The sequence below is a fragment of the Cryptomeria japonica genome, chromosome 10, assembly GCF_030272615.1.
Source record: "Cryptomeria japonica chromosome 10, Sugi_1.0, whole genome shotgun sequence".
Lineage (NCBI taxonomy): Eukaryota > Viridiplantae > Streptophyta > Pinopsida > Cupressales > Cupressaceae > Cryptomeria > Cryptomeria japonica.
In genome coordinates, this window is record NC_081414.1 from 287,990,176 (window position 1) to 288,018,097 (window position 27,922).

General features: G+C 36.0%; 1 protein-coding gene across 2 annotated transcripts in view; it reads right to left on the bottom strand.

Annotated features, from left to right (window-relative positions):
* The window catches only part of LOC131034293 (uncharacterized protein At5g50100, chloroplastic), a 300,132-nt gene that overhangs the window by 115,400 nt on the left and 156,810 nt on the right, over positions 1-27,922 (bottom strand). The window contains exons 4-5 of one of the 2 annotated variants that reach the window (XM_057965758.2): positions 10,780-10,836; positions 395-460 (exon numbers count right to left, since the gene is read on the bottom strand). In XM_057965758.2, the coding sequence (XP_057821741.2) occupies positions 395-460; positions 10,780-10,836 (123 nt within the window). The remainder of the gene's footprint in view (positions 1-394; positions 461-10,779; positions 10,837-27,922) is intronic. The other variant, XM_057965759.2, reaches the window with a different exon arrangement.

Consider the following 27,922-nt stretch of genomic DNA (forward strand, 5'->3'; position numbering starts at 1 on the left):
TCTTCAAAATTAATTTCATCAGATTTCAGAGAAGTAGTTCCACATGTAGCGGTTTTTGTCCATATGTAGCGGACATTTCCATTTGTTTATTTATAAGATAATAATCCAATTTAGGAAACATTTTGTACATACACCCATAAGTCAACCTTATCCAAGAAGAAACCAAAAGGCCCAAACATGCTACTTCACAAACATCTAAACAGATGCGCATTTGATTCATTAAGAACAAAACTGTAGAACACTTTCAAACATTTTAACAAAAAGCAAAGGCAAGTTAATATTTTTTTTATAGTTATCTATTAAGATCACATCAATCTTATAAATTATTAACTTACTTGTATATGGTATCCAATGAATACAATAACAAAAAATACACAAAAATGCCTATACTAACCGGCTCATATTTTGTGATGGCATACACCCATCCAAGCCCAACTTCTTCATATAGTCCCCTGAATGCCTACAATCAGGGATTTGGAGCAAACTAAATTATTTGGAAATAAAATACAAAATGTAATTATAAATAAGTAAATCAAAGCCAAATATAGGATGATTTATGTTTCTCCTATTTCGTTCATTAAAAAGTTGCAAAACAGTTGTTACTGCATGACTAAAACCTAAATAAATAGAAAGTCCATTAAGCCCTTAACATTGAAAAATATGTTGCTAGCTCCAATTATTTGTTTATGCAAATGCAAGCACAACTATAAAAGCATAGTAGCAATAATCAGGATTGGGATTGACTCGGAAAACCAGAAGTATAAATGTAATTCAACTACTCGGGATTTTAAGGGAGAAATTGGGGGTCTAAACAATGTTGAAAATTTCAAAAATATAGGTAAAAAAAACATTGTTCTTATTTCTCAAACAAAATAAATTAAAAAAAAACACCTTTTCCATCTAGCATAGCCCAAAACAATTTTTATTTTTTCATTTTTCCATCCAAGTGGAATTTGCGAGTGGCAGTCCTAGCAAAGTCAAAGAGGCATTGGCACCAAGTCCAAATTAAGACCTTTATGGCCACAAGAGAGACTTCATGGTGCATGCCACTTTTCTAATTGCATCCCTTTTAACCAAGCTTTGAGCCTTTCAAAAAATAAAGACATCAAGGAAACAAAGCAGTAATTAAGCCCTACTCGAACCAGAATGGAACAAATATTTGCTAAAGAATTAGTGCCCTTGAGTGTGCCCTAGTTGATCCAATATTTGGTTGGTTCAACAAAATCCACATATGATCTAGAAAATCCAAATTTGAATGGAATATATTATAGATTCACAGGATATATAAATTAGTATCGGTTTCATGTAGCCACCTGCATTACTTAACAAAGGACCTAAATTAGAATATTTAGTTTGTTTGCTTGTGAAGTTCGTTTCACATATAGTGAACCTGGCTTTCCTTTGTAAGCACATTTAATAGGTGCAATTCTAATGAAAATACATTGCTTTCTTGTTCTTTGGTTCTGCTCAACTCTTCTCTAACATGATATTAGAACCCTGAACCATCATCAATTTAAAGGCATGTACGTGTTTAATACAATGAAAGAAATCAGAGCATACTAATTTGTCTTCAACACAGTTCTATCTATGAAGACAAAAACGTGACCTCTTTTAGCAAGAGGTATCTGAAACAAAGCAAAACGAAGCATCTTTGTTGTAATTATGTATGGCACAAAAGTGTTGTAACAGCAGCATAAGTGATCAGGTTTCATATGGGTTAGAGCAAAAGGAAGCACATTTAATAGATGCAATTCCAATGAGAATACATTACTTGCTTGTGGTTTTGGTTCTGCTCCACTATTCTCTAATATAATATTAGAGCCATCGTCAATTTAAAGGCCTGTGTCAGTGTTTAATGCAATGAAAGAAATCAGTGCATAAAAATTCATCTTCAACACAGTTCTGTCTATGAAGACAAAATGTGATTTCTTTTTGCAAGAGGCATCTGAAACAAAGCAAACGGAAGCATCTTTGTTGTAATTTCATATGGCACAAAAGTGTTGTAACAGCAGCATGAGTGATCATGTTTTATATGGGTTAGAGAAGACCTACTAGTTTTTGAATTCGGAGTGTGCAAGTGCAGAGAAAGGTATCAGTACAGGTAGTGGACAACAAAGAACATTTGGATTCAACATCAGTATATATTGCTCTTGGGCTAGAACATCACTGATTGTTGGCTGCTTGAGTGTGAATTTTTATGCAAAGAAACATACCGTTGTTGGCACTGGCATAGCTAGGAAATAAAGGAGGCATGGTGGAAGAAAGCACCCAGCAGCCTCAGTGATAGCTCTGCATAAGAGTGTATCACAGAAGCCAAATTTTAACATATAGTTTGTGCAGCATAAAAATCTAGGGCAAGATATATCGTTCTTTTATTTACTTATTTAATATTTTAAAAAATTCATAAAAATTATACTTTATAAAAAAACTTCCTTAGTTTTTGACTGGGAGAGAATTAATTTAATATCTTCTGATAGGGAGGGCATTTGTCTTTGCAATTTGGTCACATTGTGTGCAATAATCATATAAAGAAGCATGTTAAGTGGTTTTGCTCTAATACTGTTAAATTGCCTCCTGTAATTGCTTTCAAAATTTTGACGAAAAGATATTATTAATTTAATCACTTTCAAACAATTAAGAGTTTGTGTCATGTGCCCACTTTGAACTATAATTTAATAAATAATATTAATAAAATTAAAATACAAAAGAATAAAAAATATAAAAGAATATAATTAAATATAATTAAAATTTGATTAGAGTTAATGATCAAAATGCATGAAATGATAAGTTGTGACTCCCCCAAATATGAGGTATAAAAGGGAGAAAAGAACTCATTTGAAGGGAAACTCAAGCAGAACTCAGAAACATATATTAATTCGGCAGCATTTATAATTATCTTGTGATGTGGAAGCAGATTATAAAGGAATGCAATCAGAATATATGGACAAAGACAGCTATTAGAATAAGAAGACTAAGCAGCAATTGAAGTCTTTGGGAGGCAGCGATTACTTTGATAAAGTAAAGAGAAAGGCACAAAAGTCAAAAGTCATATAAGACAAAATTGTCTTATCTATAAATAAGAATGAAAAGCAGCGACTATAAGACTATTAAAGGCAGCGATAAAGACTAAAACATGAGGCAGCAATGAGGAATAATTTATGAAGGGAAAGCAGCGAATATGTTTTCCTAAGACAACAGTCCTCATATCAGACAAAATACAACAGTCCTCAAATAAGACAAAATTTGTCTTACTCAAAAGATGAAGTTTTTGTCTTATTCACATGTCAAACAAAAAGACGGCAGATTCATAACTTAACAATGATATAATTTAAAAGACAGCATTGAGAAAAAGACAAACACAGCAGATATCGACAAATATTATATAGGACAAAAGGCTGCTATTTCCTAAAGTTATAAGTGGTGCAACTTATAACCTAACACAAGCAATCTGTTTGTGGCAGCGACTTTCTCAAGACAAGTATAAGACAAGAATTAATATGGTAGTATTTATGTTTGCAAAGATGCGATTACTTAATCTGCTGGGCATAAATAATAAAGTACAATCTTTTAAGGAAAATATTTTATTAAAGAAAATACTTTTCAAAGGGTTGTGTCCATTCGAAAGGCTATCACTTTTAAGAGATACCACCCTTCATGAAGGGGTATATGAAAGGTATAAGATCATATTGTAGAGTGATAAGAAGGATTGGAAGGAGGGGATTGTGATCTCTTTGTACCAGACTAGTGACCAGAATTATAATAGTTCAAAGGTGATATAAAGAGCTTCATTAGGAAAGAGAATTGTGGAGCAGACTTACAGTCAATTCATAGCATATGAAGATCACATTAAAAGGGAGAACTAAAGCATAAGTTGTGAAGAATCTATTTTATTACTCTAATCTGAAGGCTCAGTTGAGCAGCAGCAATCTATAACATTGAGACATATTTCACATATACAAATCAGAAAACTATCAAGACTACATGAAGGCAAATCCCAAATGGGGACATTACAGTTTACTCTTGAAATTTTGCCACATTCTGTTTATTGGGATCTAAAACACCTTTATAAGTTGGTTTTGCTCCAGCTCTAATGATGATCCCATTTTAATTGTTTTTGTAAACCTGGAGTATAGTGCTGCATCATGAAATGGCAAGAATCTAAGCATTACTTTTGCTCAACTCTCAGAAGATGAACGGGAAAAACTTCAGCCTATGGGGTCATAAGATAGTCACCACCAATTGCAACCTTCATCAAATCATGTTGGAGGAGAAACCACAAGAGGGTTATCGCAAAAGGCATAAGTAAGATTTAATGCTACTAAAGTTGTTTTTCATAGATGCTCCAGTTCTTTAAGTTCAGAAAACAACCAATGGATCTACACTTTGGGAGTATCCAAATATCAAACACCAAATACCAAATGTTGGTCAGACATTATATTTCAAGAACTTATTGTTTTCTTCTAAATTGCAGGAGGGCGGATCTGTCTCAGAATAATTGTTGCATTTGAAGGATCTAGGTGATCATGTGTTAGTTATCTAGAAGCTGATGGCCAATGAAGACATCGTAACTTCAGTTTAATGGAGTTTCCCATCATCATATGATTCATTTATTGACTCTTTCCACTTGATTGCAAAGATGCAAACATTTGATATTATGAAGGTGCCCACATCTCAAGTGCAAAAGGAGAGGAAATGGGATAAGATTGAAGCATGATAGCATAAACTTTAAAATTTATAGAAATTGCATTTAGTGCAAGGATGAGAGGTAAAGATCGGCAAAACACTAGGAACATTTAATGTACCCTTTTTATGTGACCTTGGAATATAATTAAATGATTAAAATTAAGTTGTCAAAAATAAGTAAATTTCATGATGACTAATTTTAATTATTTAATAAGATCAGAAAAGTAATTAATTTAATTATTTAATATTATCCCTCAAAAGTAAATCATAAGGGTACTATTATTTAATTAATTTAATAAAGTTATAAAGTGACGTTAATGGTTAATTAAGTGAGGTTTTAATAAAGTCACTTTGTTATTATTTCCCTCAAGTTCAAATTTAAATTTAAAAGAGAGGGAAAACTAAAGGGTGTCTCCAATGGTTATAAAAGAGCAGCTTGGACTTCATTTCAGACATGCTTGGTTTTTTTTAACTTATCATGAAGAGCTTAAGAGCTTTTGGCTTTTGGTTCAAGAAATATGAGGACAAACCCTTGAGATTTCTCTGGAATTGGACGAAGGTTGGAGATATCATCAAGGTATCTCACATTGTATTTACACAATATTTCAAATTTGTGGAGTCTCTGTTGGAGACAAATTTGCAGGCTTGGAGATTTATTGCTCTATCTGTTCAAATAAAAGTTGGATGCCTTTATTGATTTGGAGACTTTATTAGTCTACCATTAAATATTATTTTTCATATTGGGTGTATATTTTATTGATGCCATTGTGAATATTTTGATTTAATCAAATTATTTGGGATTGGATATGAAGAGTCATTTTAATTAAAGGATATTAAAATTATCAAGCAAGTTATTCATTGCTTCCCTATTCGCGTGAGTGTTGTTATTGGGCAAATCTGAAGTTTGTTGTGGGCTTTATGGAAGATCTTGGCGTTTATATGATTTGCCTAGCCACTGCCTCTTGACTCAAGAAGCAAATTGCTGGTTGAGTATAATAGTGATTCATTGTTTTGGCATGAGCTTGTGGCAAAAACGAAGGCACTTATCATGGCATGAGGCTTAATATTACTAGCATGACAGTTTCTTTTCCTTGTTTGATGCATGTTAGCTCCTTTGCATGGCTATTTCCATTTCAGCGCAGGACTTCTATATTGGCACAGTTTCATTAATGGAGTGAAGATTTACGTCAACACAGCCTTCCTTATTTTGGAATGAATCAAATACACTCAAGTGATAATGTATAAGCTGGAATTGTAGTTGAAAAGGGGGTCGGGTGATATAACTATTCACTAGTTGTGTATGCCAAGTCTTGGATATAATGTTTCAACCATAGTTACAAGTCTTGGACTCGGGAAGCTGATTTTTGACTCGAACTCGGCCTCGATGCCTAGACTTAGCCAAGACTCGGCAAATTGAAAAAACCCAAGAAATTCAAAGATTTTTAACGATTTTAAACTTTTTTCATGCATTTTTCAATAAATAAACATTAAAGACACAATAATCTCATCAAATAGAAGCACATACAAAAGTTTACATTGATCACATAAGTACAAATGCAAATTTTAGGCTTGCGCTGAAGGAAATAAGCTAAACTAAATAACACATTAAAAATATAGATAGTGTCAAATGTCTACAAAATTCATGGAATATGAAATCCATGTCATCAATAGTTCAAAACATATATCAAGTTCAACACAAAAGCTAGAGCCTAGAAGTCTAAGGCCTAGATGAGCCAATATCAGTAGACCCCGCAACTGTCCTACGTGTGCGCCTAAGATAGGTCCTAGAACGTTTTGTAGCCATGATCTCTGCCTGTGTCTAAGGCTCAAGCTCAATGACATCCATATCCTCATCCACATCATCCTCGAGGTCCTCCAATGGGTCTCCTTGTTCTCTAGCCTCCTCCTTTGCCATCGCCACTGCCTCTGCCTCTCAATCCACCTAATCAACCCACTCTAAGTCTTCATCACTGAAGACAAGATCATCAAGTTCAGTGTTCCACTCTCCCTATGGATCAACCTCCTCTGAAGTGATGGGAGATGTGTCAATGCCAAAGATCTGTCTGTGATGGAGGCGAAGGTTGTAATGAACAAACACAAGATCATTCAACCTTTGCACCGCCAACCTATTGCGCTTTTTGGAGTGAATATGCTCGAACATGCTCCAATTGCGCTCACATCCTAAAGCATTACATGGCTGGCTCAAGATACGAACTACAATCTTTTTTAGATTTGGCACCTCATTACCAAACATCTCCCACCATGCATTTGAAACAAACAAGAATAAAAATCATTTCTATTCTATAACTTTGAGTTTATGATAATGGTAATAGAATCATAGAAAAGTTTAGGATTTAAATTTTAAACTATGCCTTGATTAGATATTTACTTGGCATCATTTGTGTCCGGTTTTGCTTGCATATGTCTTGTGAGAAGAAGTCTCCTTGTGCATTCCTAAACATCTCTACCTCACGGACTATGTGTGCTCCAACTGATGCATCAAGTGACATTCGCTCTACAACTTCGTAGAGCCCATTCAACACCTCGTCATCGACCTTGAAATCTGGCCGAAATTGGAATGTCGGATTAAGGTAGTAGGCAACTGCATGTATAGGCCTATGAAGAAGATTGTGCCATCGTCGATCAATGACTTCCCATATGGGACCATACTTAGCCCGATTCCCTGAATAAATGGCTCTAATGGCCTCCTTCACCTTGTCCATGCCCTCATAAATGTAGCCCATTGCAGGCTTCTCTCCATCAACAACTCGTAGGAGAACAACAAGAGGCTCTATGAACTGTGATCACAAGTTAAAAGTTGAAACATTAAGCTTTAAGTTTTAAGTTTTACATAAACAAGTGTGAAAAAAAATAAGGAAATGAAATGGAAATGAGAACAAAAAAGAAAAAATATAATAGATAATTGCCTGCACAATCTCGTTGGCCGATTGCCAAAAGCTATGCTCTTCAAAAACCCAATCAGCCGTATCAATCCTTGCAGTAGTCTTTGCATATGATGATGTCGTCCACTCCTCACTTACAAACATGGATTTCAATCCAGCCTTGAACTGAAGCAAGGACTGCAACGTGATAAAATTTGTTGCAAATTGGGTAATTCCTCGATGAGACAACTCTTTCTTATTTGTGAAATTTCTCATAAGGTTGAGGACCCAGGCATGATTATATATGTATTTACAAATATTCCTTCCAGGCTCTACACATGTTTTAATCCATGGAATTTTACCAAGATCCTCCAATATGGGATCAATGAAATGAGCAGCACACGGGGTCCAAAACAAGGTGGGGTGCCTCTCCATAAGAAGTTTACCTGTAGCAACATAATTTGTTGCATTATCAGACACTATTTGCACCACATTCTCCTCACCCACATCCTCCAACACTTCCTCCAACAACCCACAAAGATACTCAACATTTTTTACATTCTCTGAAGCATCAACTTCAAGAACATTGTGCTACCTAAGAAAGAAAAAAAAAGAGATTTAGTAAAATAAAAATTAAAAAACTTAGTCACTAAACCAATGATAAATATACTTTACAAAATACAAACTACAATTACTTGATGAAGAGACAAGAAAATTCAATAGTGTTCTACTTCTTCTGTCAGTCCAACCATCAATCATGATGGTGCGACCCTTCTTCCTCCATATCTCACGTTGCTCAATAATTTTGGCTTTAACATCAGCCACCTTTTGATTCAAGATAGGGCCTTTTATCTCTTCATCATTAGGAGCTTTGAACCCTTGGCCACAACCAGTGATGGCATCTACCATAATTTGCCAGTATGGAGACCTAAAACAAATTAAATAAACAGAATAAGTATTAACTAGTAACTATTAAGTTTTACTTGTAACTTAAAAAATCAAAATAATGAACGTGGCATACTCTTAAATTCTCAATTTCTTAAAAGCAAAAAATTAAGACAGAGAAATCAAAATACTAATGAATACCTCGCTGCATGAAATGGAACGTTGTTGTAGAACCAAAAGTCTCCAATTGCCATTTTCATAGCATCATGCTTCTCCTTATTCCAACCCATGCTCTCAAGCGATGGTTGGGCACCCAGAGTCGTGCATGGAACAATAAGTGAGTCTAATGTGGATTTATTTTTACAAATGTGAGGCCCAATGCTCACACTTGCGCTACTACTACTTCCAGATCCAAGGAATGGAGGTCGAGGATTTGAAGAAGCCTCTCCACCAATGGCTGCCATTTCTTCCATTTGCTTCCTTTTCAATTCTTTTCTCTCTTCAAATTCCTCTAATTGAGCTTGCACTTCACGAATAGCCTCAGGGGGTGCTCTTTTGCATGGTTTTGCATCATGGCATTCTATTTGTGCAATGTGATATTTCAGCCGGTTAATACCTCCCCCATTATATTTTGTTTTGCAATGAATACATGTTACTTCTCCTTTTTTTGAACTAGGGATGCCATGTTTCCAAGCCTTATCCTTTCTAACCGAGGCTGCCTTTGACGCACCACTTCCACTAGGCTGAGACATTATGCTGCAATAAATTATAAATGGAAAAAATCAGCATAATGTCTCTTATTCTAAATAAATTAAAACCTCAAAAAAAATAGAAAGAAAAAACAAAACTAGGGTTTCAACTTTCATATTTTTCCACCAATATAAAATAAACCAAAAACAAAACAAATGTACAAAAAATGGAAATATGAAAGTAATAAAATCAAAAAAATAACAAAAAATGGTACTTACCTCTATAAATTTGCTTGAAAACCTCTTCCAAATCCTTCTTTAACACCTTTAAATGCTTGAATGCAAGTTACAAACTTGCACAAACAATCAACAATCCTTATCTCCTCTTCAATCTATCTGCTGGTCTACTCTTCAATGCCTCTATTTTTTGCTCAAAACTCTCTTTTTCTCTCCTTGTGCTTGCAAACAACAAAAATGACTTTTCAGGGTGTGGAAGAAAACATATTGCCCTTTTATTTCATTTAAAACTATGGCATTTTTTTTTTTTTGACTTTTTTTTTTGTGACTGGGTGGCAGAGTCCAACCCACGGGACTCGGCGAGTCTGCCAAGTTTGACAAACTCAGGAAGTCTACCAAAACTCGGCCAAACTCGACCGAGGCTGAGTCCAGAGGCCGTGGGCCTCGGCGAGGGCGACCCACCTTTGGACTCTGCGAGTCTTGCCTAGACTAGACTCGCAGAGTCTTGTAACTCTGGTTTCAACACCTTTAAAATGATCTATTACACTTAGTTGTCCCTTCTAAAATTTCCAACATTAGACAACTTAAGTGAAATATTAATTAAATAAGTCAATAATATATTCAAGTTGTAGAACCCAAATGATATTATTTTGCAATTTTGATCATACCAAAGTGATATTGAAGACTAGGGACAATGATCAGAGGCAACCAGGTGACTTTCTAAAAATAGCCTATTCCTCCAAGAAGTTTGGAGAGCACCCAAAAGGAAAAAAATCGATTCTAAAAGCATCAAACAGCTCCATAAAACCAATGGAACTCAAACCCAAGAACAATTGCTTTGCAAGACTGATCAAATGCTTCTCCAAGAACATTGGAGTTCTCCCTAACTAACCAACTAGACCTCAAAAGACTTGTAAGATGGCTAAATGTGCATGAATTGACTAAGCACCCAAAGGGGACACTACACCTAAGTTGTTGCCAATCATTGCCAATCGTGTGACAAAAATGTGAAAATTACAAAAAATTAACTCAAAAAAATGATTTTATGCTCAATTAGTGAGTTTCTCTAGCAAAACTTGCAAGTTTTATCAAGATTTTAATAAATTTATTGGGGAAAAGAAGCCACAATTTTTTTTTTTAAAAACTACCAACAATTTTTCAATTTTCAAGGAGTCACTCACCACTGCTTCTAGCTCACAATAATCACCAAATTTGGATACAAACATAATTAAACACAGTTTTTTAGGGGTAGCAAATTTGGATACCAACATATTAAATGAAATTTACAATCTCTCAAATATTTTACTTGTCACATGTTTTATTTGCAATAAACAAAATTCCTCCTTATCGATTCATATAATACAAAAAAAAATTTAAAGAATCCAACATGAGAGATGACATACCGCAATATCAGTGAGCACTGTCCCATCATTGATAATAGCATGTATTCGTCCCATTACCTAAATTTGAGAAACTTTTCAAACTTATAATTCTTTTTCAAGATCAAGCTTCTTATTTGACAATAATACAAATCAAGACCAATATCTTTGTATTTGCTAATGATAAGTGTAATGTATAAGTTCTAATTCTAATCAAATATTGCATACAATGATATACAATTCTCATCTTCATATGTTAGAATGTTGTGGTGTATTAAACATGTCTTGTTTTAAAAGATTTACAAAGCAAACATGATGCCTAAAAAAAATACTGTCTACTAAATCTAATTTCAAAAGGAAATGAAGATCAATTCAGCAATATCTCTTTTTTAAGACAAACATAATTGCCCAACAATATCCCATTCAGCTTTCAATAGAATACAACTTCGATTAGAGACTTGAATTAAAAAGAAAATTGGATAATTCAGGAATCAAAATTAAGATTGAAACCTAATTTTACACATTTTTTAGTTGTCATTGTCTTTCTTATCTGTTTAAAATTCCAAGGAATTCCTTGAGTTGAAGATATCATTTGAGCTTATTTGACTTGTGAGATACATTGAATTCTAATCATGGTACAACAATTTTCACAAAGAGGCTTCAAAAGATACTGTTTACTTCACAAACAATAAAGTAGAAGGAAATACCTTACAAGGACTTCTCTGTGTAAAGGCCAACTTGTTAGGATTTATGGTTTCCTAATGAAAAGAATAATATATGGCAAGAAAATGACACCTCAACAGTACAAAAGCCTATACTGAAAAGGTGTACTAAATAAAATATGATGTTACAATATGTTTTGAAAAGCTCTTAAGAATTTGAAGTAGTCAAGTTGTTTATCTCATAAATCTTTTAAACATGTATTTCAAAGCTTATTTGATTTAGGAAAGATTAGAAGTGGTCAGGTAATTTGTCATATAATTCTGTTTACTTCACAAACAATAGAGTAGAAGGAAAGACCTTACAAGGACTTCTCTGTGTAAAGGCCAACTTGTTAGGATTTATGGTTTCCTAATGAAAGAATAATGTATGACAAGAAAACGACACCTCAACGATACAAAAGCCTATACTGCAAAGGTGCACTAAATAAAACATGATGTTACAATATGTTTTGAAAAGCTCTTAAGAATTTGTAGTCAGTTTGTTTATCTCATAAATCTTTTAAACATGTATTTCAAAGCTTATTTGATTTAGCAGAGATGAGAAGTAGTCAGGCATTTTGTAGTATAATACCCCTGTTTTGAACCAAAGTTTTTGCACTCTTCTTTCAACACCCAGACAATGTACTTCGTCAAACAGTTTGCTTACTTGTAGATGTGTATCTTATTGTTTGCAGAGATGAGAATATTTATTTCCTTCTTTTTTTAAAAGACTGGGTGCAGTTTTCATCTTGAATGACTTTCAGGTCTAGTGAGCAATGCATTTTCAATATAAATGTGTCCAGATAATACTTCCATATGACCAGAAATCTGTTTATTAATTTCCAGATTTATAGAATGGCTATGAATTGAGGTTTTACAACAGAAAATACAATAGCAAGGTCTGCAGCATTACCTGAATACACAGATTACATACTTCTAATAACACAAACCTGAGTATTCATAGACTCAAGCGATCAGAGTCTTCAGTAGTTGCTGCTCGTGAACAATGACTATGAAATGCTCCTTCCGAAGCCTTAATAACACTGTTGTAGCTTCCTACACCCTTAAAATGGATGAATCTGCAACTAAGTAAGGAGTCCACACACTTTATATTGCTCCAGACATTCAGAATTGTTACCTACAAGTTCACATGCCAACTTACATCTAAACATCTTCCTCAAAACTATTTCTTATACCAGTCCTTTGATCTTGATGGTTAGTGGCCAGGGTCAATTATACTTCAACCATGAATCTTTGGCAGACTTGAACCTCACGCCTAGTCAAATATGCTTCCCAACTTTCCTCAATTTTTTCTTTTTTTGTCTCGAAAACTTGCTACACTCTTCCAACAGAAAATAACAAGGTGAATAAACTCCTTGAGATTGGTGTTTAACTTCCAAAAACTAACAACCTGCAACTATTTCAAATGCCCAGATTTGAATTTTAATCTGCAATTTTATTCCTCTTCTCCATGTCTCATGTCTTTGTTTTTTTTGTGATTTGGCTTTCCTGTGTTTTGTCTCCTTACAAACCATGTGAGCTTCAAAAAATGCCAAGACCAAACAATCGACCAGCTATAACAAACCTCCAAGCTGACGCCTCATCAACAATTAAATCAACCAGCTTACAAGAGCTCGAATGCCTAACACATGTCTTACTTACCTCAACTCCCTTGAGTATGGCGGATTGAAATTTGGTTTCCTTAAATCCCTTTCACTATAACCAAAAACCATGCCAAATGAAAAGGAAGTTGAAGACATGCTCTGCTCCTGCATCAACGGATTGGGATTCACAACAGCAGTTTCACATCACTTTCAATTCTTCTTTTTTGGCTTTAGTTTTCTGATATTCCAATAAGCTGATGGTCACGTGTTGATCATTAAACTGCAGTTATGTGCAGCTATTTTAGGAAGTAGTTTAGTTTTATTATTTAAAGAAGAATAAACTGCAGTTATCTGCAGAGACTATGTTTTAGTTTTCTTTCAATGTAATAATCTGCTTGTATGCAGACTTCAGTTGGTAGTTCTCTAGGTAGTCCTTCAGTCTATGTTTAGCTTGAAATAAGTGCATTCACATGCATGATATATCTCCTATGTTTAGAACTGTTTGGTAATAATATCTTCTGCATTTTTTAGTTTATATTAATAATAAGACTTTGTATATATGTATGCTGTTTGAGTTGATTCATTAACCAGAATTAATGCAGTTTTTATCTCTGATGTTCGCACAGTACAGAGTATATTTCAGATCTGTTCTTGAATGTGATGTTTTTAATTCAGATCTCTTTAGTATAGTGTAAGGGCTTTGTATACCTCTTTACACCACCTCAAGTCACTAAAAATCAACCAAAATATGCGCCTAGCATTTCAGTATCTTCATGCCTATGAAGAAGGAAAGTCCATGACCCTTCACCAAAACAACAGCTCCAACAGAAAGCTAAATCAATTCTAATTTGCCTTACTCTTGAAAACTGAGAAGGCACTATGGACAAATATTTTGGTCTTTATTTAATGTTGTCTCTTGATAACACCTCTCCGAGCGTCCAAGTAAATATATTAAAGTGCATCAAAGAAAATATACCACAGATAAATCTGAAACTTCTCTGCTCAATAACAAAAACACTGACATCTACAAATCTCGGCAAAAACTCAAAAAAACTCATTACAAAATTACCTACAAATCTCTGTACTGCTCACATTGAGACCTTGAACAAATCCCACTGCATCAACCAAGGTGGATCTTTCACCACCATAGCCGATCTTCCTCAAGAGGGTTTCCGTCCTCCAGAAGGCTGAAACGAACCAAGTTCGAATCCAAAAACCTCAAGGGTTTCACCAGAAAGAAAATAATAATCTGCATAATCCAAATGAGCCCCTCAAATGCTTTTATGTACTTTCCCGCCAAACCTATGGAAAACACCATTTAAAATATTCACTTTTAATTTAAACTCCATTTCAGATCCAAAAATGACCTTTTCATTAAAATAATGGAAATTTGACATGTAATGTCCCTATTATCTGTGCCCATGATTTAAAACTTTTTGCCCTAGTTCCACCAACAAGCTAGAACACTAAGGTGCATTCAAAATATTTTAATTAATTTTTAGCAACCTTAGAAAAATAATTAAAAAATAAGCCATTAATGCACCAAATTTGTGGAAACTACCAAAAAGCATCAAAATAAAAAACTGATCACACTTGAGTGATCCTGATGATGAATAATGACAAACGAAGCCAACCGGACAACTTACTATAAATAGATGGCCTCTCCAATATTCTTGGAGAACACACCAAAAGCCAGATATCACCCCAAAAAGTGGCATATGAATCCTTCATATCATCTGAGCTCACTAGAAACATCAATAAACCCTTCAAACAAGACATTAAAAAGGTCAGAGACTGCACTGTTGGAGAACCCTAAATTGGGGACATTACATATTTATCACATAAATCATCTAAACATGTATTTCAAAGTTTGCAGGAGAAGTATATCTCATCTACTAACGAAAAGCAGTTCTCTAATTATTACTAGTTAGTTTCACTAGAAATATTGAGACATTTAGGACATGGACGTGTTTATAAAAAGGGGTTGACACCATGAGTGAAATTAGGAAACAATAATATAATATTAAAAAAACAACCATTGTAGGTTCCCTAATGTAAATGTATGGTAAACAAGAAATACATTTTTAGCACAAAAAAAAATATGATCAATGCAATACACAATAAAATGATGACTAATGCAATACACAAAATAAAGATAAACAATATTGAAGCAAGCATTAATTATATAGTAGCAAAGAAAATTACATCATAGTATGGGCCATAAGAATGCATACACGAGAGCTCCTCCTCTAACTCTAGGACAAAACCATATATGATAGGGTGGTCTACACAGTTGTCAGCATGACCAACTATATGAAACCAACTAGTAAAACTCCATCAAACAAGACAGACTCACACATAGAAAACTCACAAGAGAACAAGATACATGAATACTACCACCTGCCAGAAATAGCCGCTGAGCTGAGTTGCAGAATCCCTGCCAAAAATAGCATTGCCATCCACTGCTTCCTATGCATGTACCATCATTGCGAAGCTTTTTGAAAACCCAAAAGGAATCCAAAATCAAAACTATAAAACTCCAACATGCAAGCCACCAAAACACCGAGACATCCCCCTAGAACTAGGAAACCCTAATTCTTGTTCCCGACTAGCCTACAGCCTCCGAAATAGGCTAACGGCCAACTGAATCGATCACTGCTGAGAAGGGGACATTACAGTCCACCCTCCCCAAGATTGCTTCAAGCAATCACAACCCTGGATGCTACAAAATCTCCTCACTCTCCCAAATAGCATCCTCCATAGGCAAATTCTTCCACTTCACCAAATACTCCCTGATTGTGTAATGTCCCCTTCTCACTGATGACCTTCCAGTGGTCCATTAGCCTATTCCTGAGACCTGTAGGCTAGGTGGAATGAAGAATGAGGGTCCAGCATTGATGAAACGAGGACTTACTATTTTTAGTAAGTCAGGGAATGACCATTCTGGAGTTACTGTCCTACTGAGCTCTCCATGTTTTGCCTCTGGACATGATGATCATGCTTTTCTAAGCATTAGTTCTTGAGTTACTATTTTTAGTAAGTGGCTATGTGGCACAATTCTATTTTTGGCAGTAGACAGGGGTTTTGATTCTGCAACAGTTCTGTGGTCGTCTGGGCTCAGTTTCATCCTGATTGTGATAATAATCAGTACGGGAGTCATTTGCGACATAATTAAATATTATTTCCTTATCCTAAGGTTTAATATTTAATTAATCTGATTATTTGCGACTGATTTATTAAAATTGGGATTAATGCCTATTTTTCCTAAGTTCTTGGCGAATTTCATGTTTATTAAAGAGATGTCGAAATATTGAGAAAGATATTATTTTTTTATGACTTATCTCTAATATTTGCCAAAGTGTAACGTGGGTCCTTGCCTTAGGCGTGAGGTTTGACTTATGGGAAATGGCGCCACATTTGGGGTCCACATGTAGTGGAGTGAAATGCAAATGAAAGGCGTTGAAATTGAAGGAAATTGCATTTGGGGTTGAGGTGTGTGAAGTTATAAATATGAGACTTGGGCTCCCATTTCCACATCTTTGAAAATTGCATCGTTATGCTGCTGGTTTGGCTACTGAAAATCTGAGCTTCGAAGTTGGCTTCCTAGTTGAGTCTCAGTTTCGTACTTGCAAGATAGTACCTAGTTGTGTCCTTGTGTTCCCATTGCTGATTGGTGAATGAGTTGCAGATTATGGAGTGTTCTATGTTGGATTTGAGTGTTTCTGGTTGCTAGTCGCGGGACTGCTGAAAGTATACTTTGCTCACATCTCTTAACCAAACGACTCCATCATTCTAGGTACCGGCTCATCCTTCCTTCCTAGCCATGGCGATACATTGTATAAGTTTTTAGCAAGTTTAATTGAGCATTGATTTTTCTAGACAAAATCGAAATCCCTAGGTATGGTGTGGGTTTCTGAAATTGCATTGGGATGCGTGCAAATTAAATAAGGGTTGTTTGGGGTTGTAGTTTGGATTGGATGTTGTTGTTAGTGTTATATTGGGGGATTGGGATTGATTTGAGTTGATTCGGGTGAAAAATGAGGGAGTTATGAGTATTTTGATGTTTCCATAGGCTGCTGAATTGTACTTTCAGCCTGTAGATTAGTTGTAACAGAAAATGATAGTCTTGTTGTAGAAATCTGCAATTACTCTTCTCATCTCATCTCTATTTTGTAAGGTTGTTTCAGTAGTACTGATCATCCCTTCTTTCTGCTCTTATTTGTAATCCCCACTGCATAAGTGGAAGAGGCTGGCTTGCCGCCTTCTAAGTTTTGTAATTCAGTTTTTGTACTCAGTCCTCCCACTGAATAAGTGGTCGAGTGATAAGTTCAATACAATGGTCCTCCCGCTGAAATATGCAGTAGAGTGATAGCTTAATGTAATGTACTCCCGCTGAAACACGTGGTAGAGTGATTGAATTTCAGTTTCTTGTCATTTTCCCTTGGTCGGTTTACCGCCACGAGTTTGGTTTTTGTCCTGCTGGATAAGCAGAAGGGGCTGGCTTGCCACCCAGGCATTGTAATTTCAGTTTGATTATTGTTGCTAACGATCCCCAGAACACCGTATGCTCTCACCCTCCCAGACTGGGCTCTCGGTGAACAAAAGGTGGAAGGGTTCCCTTTCAGTAGTTCGGTTTATTTCTCTAACCTTAACAGGTTGTGGTGATTGCTTGTGTCGCTTATTGTTAAAAATTCAAAAAAAAAATTATTGGGATATTACAGATTGTCCTTCTCCTCGAGCACTCTCTAAAATCGATGATCTCCTTTGGAACCAACACCAATTGTCCTTCCTCATCCAAAGGAGGCAAATCAAAAGAGACAACTACATTGCGTCCAAGTGCCTTCTTGAGGCGAGACATGTGGAAGACATTGTGAACTTTGTTACTCGCTAGTAGCTCCAACTCATAAGCCACTACACCAACTCTCCTGATGACTCCAAACGACCCATAGAAACGTGGCTTGAGTTTCTCTGCTCCACTCTTCTTAAGAGTAGACTATCTAAAAGGCTGAAGTCTAAGATAGACCATGTCACCAACCTCAAAAGTGTGTTCCATACACTACTGATCGGCATATAACTTGTGTTGATTTTCTGCATGTTGAAGCTTATTTTTTCATAAACCTTGAAATTTCTTGACTTTGTTGCAACATATCCCTCACTTGAGGGGCCCTACTATCACCAAAGATCAAATTAACAAGGCTTGATGCCTCGTATCCATACAGAGCCATGAAAGGTGAGATTTTGAATGACATGTGGAAGGAAGAGTTATAGCAATACTCTCCCAAATGAAGCCATCTTACCCAAGCCTTTTGTTGCTCTGAAACATATTTTTTGAAATAGCCCTCCAGCCATTTGTTCACAATCTCTGTTTGCCCAATTATGTAACAAACATCAAAAGCCATACTAAAAATCCTGAGACAACTGAAATCAATGCCATGTAACTTATCATGCCAAGGCAACTCTATAAAATCCACATCAGCAAACTCACTGACAATCACGATCTTGGGTAAAAGAAAGAATAATCCATTCAACCATAAAACATAAACCCAAGCATCACTTCTCATGATGTCCTCAAAATGAAGAAGATCAATCATTTTTACTACTCTAAAGTCTACTGACCAAAGAATGCCTCTCCTATCACCAACCCTTAACCTCCATGTCTCAAGGGAAGAAACTCGAGTACCCCAACAAGCCAAACTCACTGTAGTCAACCAACCATCATCTAGAAGTATGCATACTATCATTATGAAGTGACTCCAGTGACCCAAACTCTCCCATGTGGAAGTGGGGAATAATAGTTTCATACTCAGAGGATCTCCTGCAGCTAGTTGCATAATCGTCTGCAAGTGCTTAAAATCAAACTGCCCAAAGTCAGAGGTCACCATAAACAACGTGGAACAACTCGGACAGCTATAAACAATCTGAAATCTCACTAAATGCATAGTAGACATGAGTGTGGGAGTAGCTGAAAAGCCAACTCCTCTAATCAATTCATCTCTACCATCAATCCTCAACCATGAACAACTCATCTGCTGCCCTAAAGGAACCTTCCAACACATCTGTTGATCAGAATCTGAAATCATGTGTATGCTGATCAGATTGTGGACAATAGTGCTAACGCTCATTGTCACAACTCCAAGGCTCTCTGAAATATGAGACATAACATAAAGAAGTTTTGTAATGTCCCCTTCTCAATGAGGAGTAGTTCAGTGAGCCATTAGCCCATTCTAGAGACCCGTAGGCTAACTGGAAGCAGAAATTAGGGTTTCCTATTTTCTAGGAGGACTCCTCGCAGTTTTCAAGGATGTTCTGGTTGGAGTTTTCGCAGTGGTATGACATGCAAACCACTCAGGGGAGCTTGCAGAACTTACTATTTTTAGTAAGTTGATGTCAATTATCATGATTATTGGGTTTTTCTGGGTTTCTCGTGCTGAGCCACAGGGTTCGAAGAATAGTATTTTTGCAGTTGTTTTCGGGACTTACTATTTTTAGTGACATTTTAGGCAGTTCTATTTTTAGCAATTCAGTGCAAAACTCCAACCCAGTTCAGTTTGACGGTTTTCAGCACTTCAATTCATAGTTCAATTTGGTACTAATCAGTATTTGATTTGCAAGTGATTTTCTAAAGTTTAATATTTAATTATTATTGTTGGATGACTTAGGAAAGGGAAAGTACTTTTTTATTCAAAAAATTATTAATTCTCCAAAGTCAAGCGATATGGATGAAAAGTGTTTAAGTTATAATGTTTTTTATGTGGCAAGTTGTGGACCAAGGGAAAAAGTTCCAACTTGGAGCCTAGGAAGGGGACTTCCATCTTGGGCACCATATACTTGAAAAAAGATGAAATGAAATATATCGCCAAATGTGAGTGGGATTAAATGACATGTGATTTGGGCGTATTTGGTGAGCATTTGCATTTGAATTTGGCTGGGAAAAAGTTATATATAAGTGACATGGGCTCTCAGTTTGCATCCATGAAATTTGTATAATGAAGTGCTACCGAAATTGTGCCAGACTTGTGCTTCGAAGTTGCGAGCTTCCTAGCCTATGTCAGTTTTGTGCTTGAGATATAGCACCTCGCTATGGAGAGACTATTTTCACTCAGAGGAATAGATAAAGCATATTGAAAATGGATTGCATCAGTTGGTTTTTTGTTTTTGTGTGAGTTTGTGTGTTTCCTAGTCATTGGATGGCGTCATGGTTGAAGCATATTCTCACTCTTAAGTCTCTGTGCGGGCTCCTGTTGTTTCAAGGTATTGGCTCTAAATATTTCTATGCATTTGGCGATGAGATTTGTAAGTTTTCAGCCCCTAGTTTTGAGTCTTCAATTTTAAAATGCAAATCATATTTTTCAGCCTAGACGTACTTTTTAAGGGGGTGCATTGGGAAACGTGTTGATTGTCTAAGGTCATGTTGATGCTGTCTTCCAGTTTGTACTTGGTTTCTTAATTCATATTGTTATTTGGGTGTGTTGTGGGGTGATTTGAGTGAGTTTTGAGTAAGTTAGGAGCATTTTGGTGTGGATTGGTGTTGTTGGTTTTGCATTTCCAGCCTGCTGTCTTATATATCAGATTTTCGGAAGTTGGATTTTGGGTGAGTTTTTGAGAGTGTGAATTGTTTGAGTTGTTAGAGGATGTTTGGAGTTCTTGTTGCAGCTGTCAGTTCTTAATCAGCATTTGGTTGTAAAATTCTATATTCATTGTAATGTTGGTTAGTAGTACTAACAGCAACATTTTGGCTTTCTGTTGTCCCACTGCATAAGTGGAAGAGGCTGGCTTAGCCGCCTACCTTAGATTAGCAATATTTCTTAAATTCTGAAAATCTTTGTAGTGAATTGTAAAGCTGGTTAGTAGTACTAACAGCTATCCTCTCAGATTTCTCATTTGTTCCCACTGCATAAGTGGAAGAGGTTGGCTTAGCTGCCTATCTTGAATTTGTAGTATTGTCCTCCCATTGCATAAGCGGTTGAGTTGAATGAATTCCATTTCTAGTCCTCCTGCTAGATAAGTGGTTGAGTGATTGCATTCTCCAGTTCTTTGGCTTGTCCTTGGCTGGTTTACCGCCAAGTGATTGCATTGCTTTCAATATTCCGTTGTATAAATGGAAGAGGCTAGCTTGCTGCCCAAGTATTGTAATCAATTTCAGTTATTGGCATCTAACGATCCCCTCAACACTGTATGCTCTCACCCTCCCAGATTGGGCTCTCGGTGATCAGAAAGTGGAAGGGTTACTTTCAGCAGCATTTGGTTTTCATTTACCAACCCTCACGAGTGTTGTCTTGATTGTAATTTGGAAAAAAAATTTTAAAAATTAAGGGGGATAATTACAAGTTCACTGTCCTGGACCAACTTTAGAGGTAAATTGTTAAAGTTTACAACACAAACCTTCATAAAGAGAACTCCTTGAGTTTGAAAGGTCTGAAATAAACAATAACTACTGTTGTAAATGATTGAAATCAATGAAGTGCAATCTGATTGAAGTGATCTACATAGAGGACAACAGTAGTACCAATGAAATTTACAAGTATAAGCATGAAAGTTGAGCATTCCAATGCTCAAGAATAAATCAAAAGGGGCTAGAAAACACCTCCAAGCAATCTCCAATTGAAAACCATTACTTGCATGACCAAAGAAATTGCACCAACTCCCCTGAATGAGAGCAAACCATAAAGTGAAGTGACTAATCTACAACCAATCAGCAAGCCCAAATCTGAAAATCTGATCCATTCTTTTCCAAAGAAGATGCCCAAGAGTATGCATTTGATCAAAGTTCCAACCATTAATATTTCTCTCCAATCCACCTATAGGTGAAACAATGGAAACACACAGTGGTTGGTAAAGAAAGGAACAAAACCTTAAGTCTGAAATCTTGATCCTTATCACCCCAAAGGTCACTCCTATGATTCCCAGTAATCTCTATCAATTCTTGTTGAAAATCCCAAGCAAGGATAGCCGACCAAGAATAATCTCTTGCATACCTAGAAAGGTGCACACTAGAACTCCAAATGCCATCCAAATCAGCATGCACATTAACGAAATATGTGACTTCTTGTGTCACCTCATATAAGTCATCCATGAAAGCATTAATGACTAAGGTATAAGGAGTAATTGTTGACTTCAAAACCAACCCCAAAGAAAGACTAGTATATGCTAAAACATTACTCAATCCGAGGGATGGATTGTCAAGTATATAGATTTCATATTTATATCATTTCTACAAAGCTACATAAGAAACAAGCTGGAAACTACCTTTCCTTACTGTTGTTCTGAAAAATCCAACAAGCTTAAGAACAATGTTTGGAAATCTTACAAAATACAAAGTGTAGAAGTCTCTATGAATCAATTCGTCCCATGAAGAAGCAACATCTCCAACTACATATGAAAGGCATGCAAGACTACTCATCAATTCTGATTTGGTATGAAGTGTCCCACTTGTTGGCCAATTCCAAAACTCAAGACCAGACTTACAACTCATCATGTTGTAAGGAACAATGATGCCTCCTACTTTCATATCACTCCAAATGCATCCTCCATCTATCTATTCATTTGTATATGTCATATCTAATGGCTTCCCAAGAGGGTAGCCAATCACCTCATAAAGTGAACATGAATCAAAAGATGGAAAGCACACTCCAACTGAAGTCCTGGATCCCACACCTTGCTATTTTCACCAAGTGCAATGCTACAATCGTGAGTTGTTCCATCATCCAACTCAAAAAATGTCAAACAATGGGTTTTCAATGGGAACCATAAATTGATTTTGCAAAGAAAGTGAATTGCTGCTATGATGAATACCAAAAATCAAAACTATCATTCCTGTCATTAATGATTTCATAGCTGTCCAAAATCTCCTATACATCTTCATTATTATTTTCAGCAGTATGTTGCCGATCCAAATCTTTCAAATCCCTAAACTTTTTCTCAAAGTCAACCCCATGCAAAGATAAATCAGACTTTGTATAATGATCTTCAGCAAAAGGAAATTCATCCAATATAGGGTCCTTAACATATTTAGGAGCTAACACACATAGATCCCACATTTCAAGGAGTTGATCACCTTGTTTAGAGGAAATGTACTCACCGAACTCATCATGAGCAGTAGGTTCTATGAAAGAGTCATTCCCAAACTCACTAGCACTCATGTCTTCATAAGCATCAATCTTCAGAAGTTTTGTTTGGACATCAAATTTGTATCCATCTAGACCGACATCATTGGAAATGTCTAATCTCAAACTCAAGGTTGTTGTTTTGTTCTTTTCTTCATGCAAAACCTCAACCACAGTAGTTGCATGCATCACCAAAGAGTCTTCATGAAGAACTGTCTCAAAGTTATGTGTCAAAGCACCAACTCCATCATTTGTCTTTGTATTAAAGATATTATTTTAAAACTCTTCCTTATGTTTGGATTTTGCAACAACCTTTACCAACACCCTTTTAATATCTAGATCCTTCATCAAATTAATCAATCCTTGCATTAACTCACGCATAGACTTATCTATTGTAAACATTCTTCCAAACTTTGATATGCAACCAAAAAACCACGACCCAACAGGATGACAGGGAGAACTTGTGCTCTGATACCATTGAAATCTCCCCCTTACTTTTTTTCAAATTTAAACACCACAATGCACCCGTTAGGGTTAGGAAAGATAAATATAATACTACTGAAAGGTAACCCTTCCACTTTCTGATCACCAAGAGCCCAGTGTGGGTGAGGTGAGTGCATACAATGAATAGGGGATCGTTAGCTACAAAACAAACTGAAAGTACAATGCTGGGCCGCAAGCCAGCCCCTTCCACTTGTCCAGCGGGCAAGAACAACTTAATGTAAATCACTCTACCACTTTTCAACCGGAGGACAATTATTACGACACTGAAAATAAGATCACTCAACCACTTATTCAACGAGAGGACTATGAAACCAGCTGAAATTAAAAGATAGGCGGCTCGGGCATCCTCTTCCACCTTTTTAGTGGGAATACAAAATGTAAGATGCAATTAAACAAAGGTTGATCAGTATTACTAATTTCAGAGTTACAATGAGAGCATTAACTTGCTGATTACAATAGGAAATGGATATCCAAACACACCAAAATGTTAGGAATTGATCTTCTAGCAAATATGAGCTATCCAGCATATGAAAAGTATGCAAACAGGTAAATAACTCAAGTCTGATATGAAGAATAGTATACTGAAATAACAAACCAGCAAGAATAGAAATCACCTATATGCTCATAACTTTCTCCACGCAGCTCCTAATGACTTGAAATCAAATGCAAATGGTCCCTCGAGAGGAGGCGTCCAAGCCAAGACCAACAACCTGCTGCAAATTGGATCAAAACATCAATGCACGCTTTCCAAGGCAACCTCTAGCATGGTATGGCCTGGGAGATAGGGCAATTTTGTCTATAAAATCCAAATCAGCTCTAAAAATCACGAAACTTAGCAAAATGAATCGCCTAGCCATGAGGAAAACACAGGACGAATACCCAAAAACGGCAACTAAACTCTCAGAGACTTATGAATGAATTTCACTTTCAGCAGCATACACACAACAAACCCAGAATCTGAAAACAACACTCCAAAACTGAAAATAAGACTCCAAAATTAGAAAACATCAAATAACTTCATCTTCATTCAGCTCAATCTGCTCTTCTGAATGAGAAACAGTCACAACATTCAGCTAGGGGCTATCTTTCAAGCACAAAACTGAAGGTACTAGGAGGTATGCATCCCTCGAAGCAGGAGTCTAGAATAATTTCAACAACACTTCTGTAGGATTTTGTCAAGATCAAGAGGCAATGGAAAGCACAAATAAGAGAGAACAAAATAGAATGACAAGAACAAAATTGTATTCTCATCAATATGCAAATGATCAACTGAATTCTTACAAATACAATGAATATAGACCTGCTTATATAGGCAAGACCATATGGATGTATGAGCACACAAATATGACATGTGGCTCAATGAGAAACAAGGGTAGGTATGAAATACTAGGGGTAGGTAGGAGAAATAATATAATATTCCACAAGAGGTAGATGACCCACCGAATGTGGAGTGTAACAGCAAAATAAGACCACAAAAGGTGGAATTTCTCCTACAAGCTCTATCCCTATGTGCACACTTCCCTAAGTGTCTCAAATCCAAATTACGAAGAGATGCATTATCCTAAGTTAACTTAAGTAAGTGTAATAATATCCAAAATGAATATTTATTTACACCAACAACTTCGTTATATTAAGCAAAAGATAGTCTCAAATGAAGGCCAAGGCATTTATTTATAACTTCCTCCCAACTTGAACCTCCTTTTCCCTTTAATTTGGGACTAAACAAAGACATTCAAATTCACTATTAATTTGCATTTCATTTCATCCTTCACCAAGTCGTCCCATTTTGCCTAGACAAGACACTTTATTAAAATGCACATAATACGTAATATAAGTGCCCAACATATAAAATGACATTTTAATATAACTTAGCAATCCCTTTAACAAATCGTCCATTTTTGCCTTAAGTTATAATTCAACTTAAAACATCATTTTCCATCAAATACTAAACTTGCCAAAATAAGCTCCAAGAGTATGGGAGATCAAACTAAGAGAACTGCTCTGCCAGATATAGCCACTGCACTGAGCTGCAAAAACCCTACCAAAAATAGCACTTACTAAAAATAGCATACTGCTAAAAATAGTGCGTCCAAATGCATTTTAACCAAATTCTAAGCAGTCGTCGCAACTTACTAAAAATAGTAAGTCCGGAAAAGTCTTCAGATTCATTTGCATGTCACACCGTCGCGAAGCTCTCAGAAAACCAAAAAAACCCCAGAGAAATGAGTTGTCCTCGCCCCCACTTACTAAAAATAGTAAGTTTACCAAACTCCATTGCTTGCTATGCATGTACCATCATTGCGAAGCTTTCTGAAAACTCAAAAGGAATCCAAAATCAAAACTGTAAAACTCCAACATGCAAGCCACCAAAAATGCCGAGACATCTCCCTAGAAGTAGGAAACCCTAATTACTACTCCCGACTAGCCTGCGGGCCTTAGGAATAGGCTAACGGCCAACTGAACTGATCACTGCTGAGAAGGGGACATTACAGAAGTGAAGTACAAGAAGGATTTGAAGGAAGCTATGCAAATGGTGAAGAGTGTCGATGTGCTTTTTAGCACAATCTAACACAGAATAAAATACCAAAGGTATTCTATCCTCTCTTGAAAAAAATCCTCTTGGATGCTAAATTAAATGATCAACCAAGGTGACTCCAAGGTTTCTTTAGTCGGGTCTTGATGTGTGGATAGCTCAATTGGTTGATGTGATTGTTGGTAATCGAATGGGCCTTACGTATATGCTTCTTAGAAAGTTATCAACTTGGTTTCACGGAATACTTTTTGAATGATATGCAATATAGCTCTCTTACTTGCTACTACTTCTAGATGTTTGATAAAGAAAATGCAAAAGTTGAAAGGTTGAGAAATACTAATCTATGCCTAATAATGCAAAGACGAAGGACAATTTCAATGAAACTCTACTAGTCTTTGCTTTGACATACAAGAACAACTCCACAAAGGCTAATGCAATCTTCTAAGGAAATTAAATGATATTCAAATTACTACCAAACATAGACACCATCATTGGAATGCATATCAATGATTGAATAATAATTGAACTTAAGCTCATTCAAGAATTCCAGTGGACCACACAAGGGAGACTTACAATCAGCAAATCACTAGTGGTATGGATATATGAGTTTCACCGTGAATCATGCACAACGTTCTATTATTCAACTTAGATACTTAAACAAAATTTAAAGCTTGTATTGAGAAGATGAATAACAATGCAAATGCTCCAAAGATAGAATATAAAATCACCACACTTCAATGTCTTTATATTAACCTGGCAGAAACATAGCAACAATTGTTCAAGTCTCTCTCTTCTTTTTTACAAATGAAAAATGGCGGCTTATATAGAGCTCCAAAATAAAATAGATGGCCAAGATTGTCCCAAAGTGAACAGCTGAGATTAAAACCCTAATTAGGGTTAGTTGTAGCCAACCAACTAATTTCAAAATCAACCAATAGAAAATAAACATCTTTTGACACAAACTTTGAGGAAAATTCCTCCAATGAGAAAATAGACATCAAATGGAATCACAACAAACTTTCTTCTAGAAGCTTGTTTCCTTTATCTCTTTCCTTAGAAGCAAATTCAATGAATCTAGTCATGATGCAATTAAGTTCTTCTGCTAGAATATTGGGCATGATCTTCGTCTGATCTTCCATGTAGTCCAACTACTCATTAGCTGAAGCAAAGATCTTTTCCGATTCAAGTCCCAAGTCACTAATCTTGCCCACAAGTGTCATAAGTGATTGAATATCTTCCAACCATCCTTCTAAAAGTGATCCCTGTAATATCCCTTGGCTAATTTGACCCTGTTTCGCTTATTTGAACCCCAAGGAATATTGTCAAACACTTGGCATACAATGTTTGAAGCCGCTGTAGTGAATTCTTTATTTGTCTTCTTTGGGTTTGTAGGCTGCAAATGAAGTTATGGAAAGCTTCTAACAATGCAAAGTTGTTATAGAAATGATATACTAGCTGTTTTAGACCTTTACACACACATGTAATGACTGAAATTAACTAGTACACCTAGTTGACATTAAGACAAACACTTGTCATGCATCCCAATGTATACCTACAGCCATTAGGCATTTAAGCAAACAATTGGCATGAAAGCTAAGTGGCTGATCAATGTTGAATGTTATCATGAATGTGGAATATGCAACTTATATCTCCATTAAACATATGCAACCTCCAAGTATTTCATGATATAATCATAATAGAAAATGATGCAATGAAGTAATG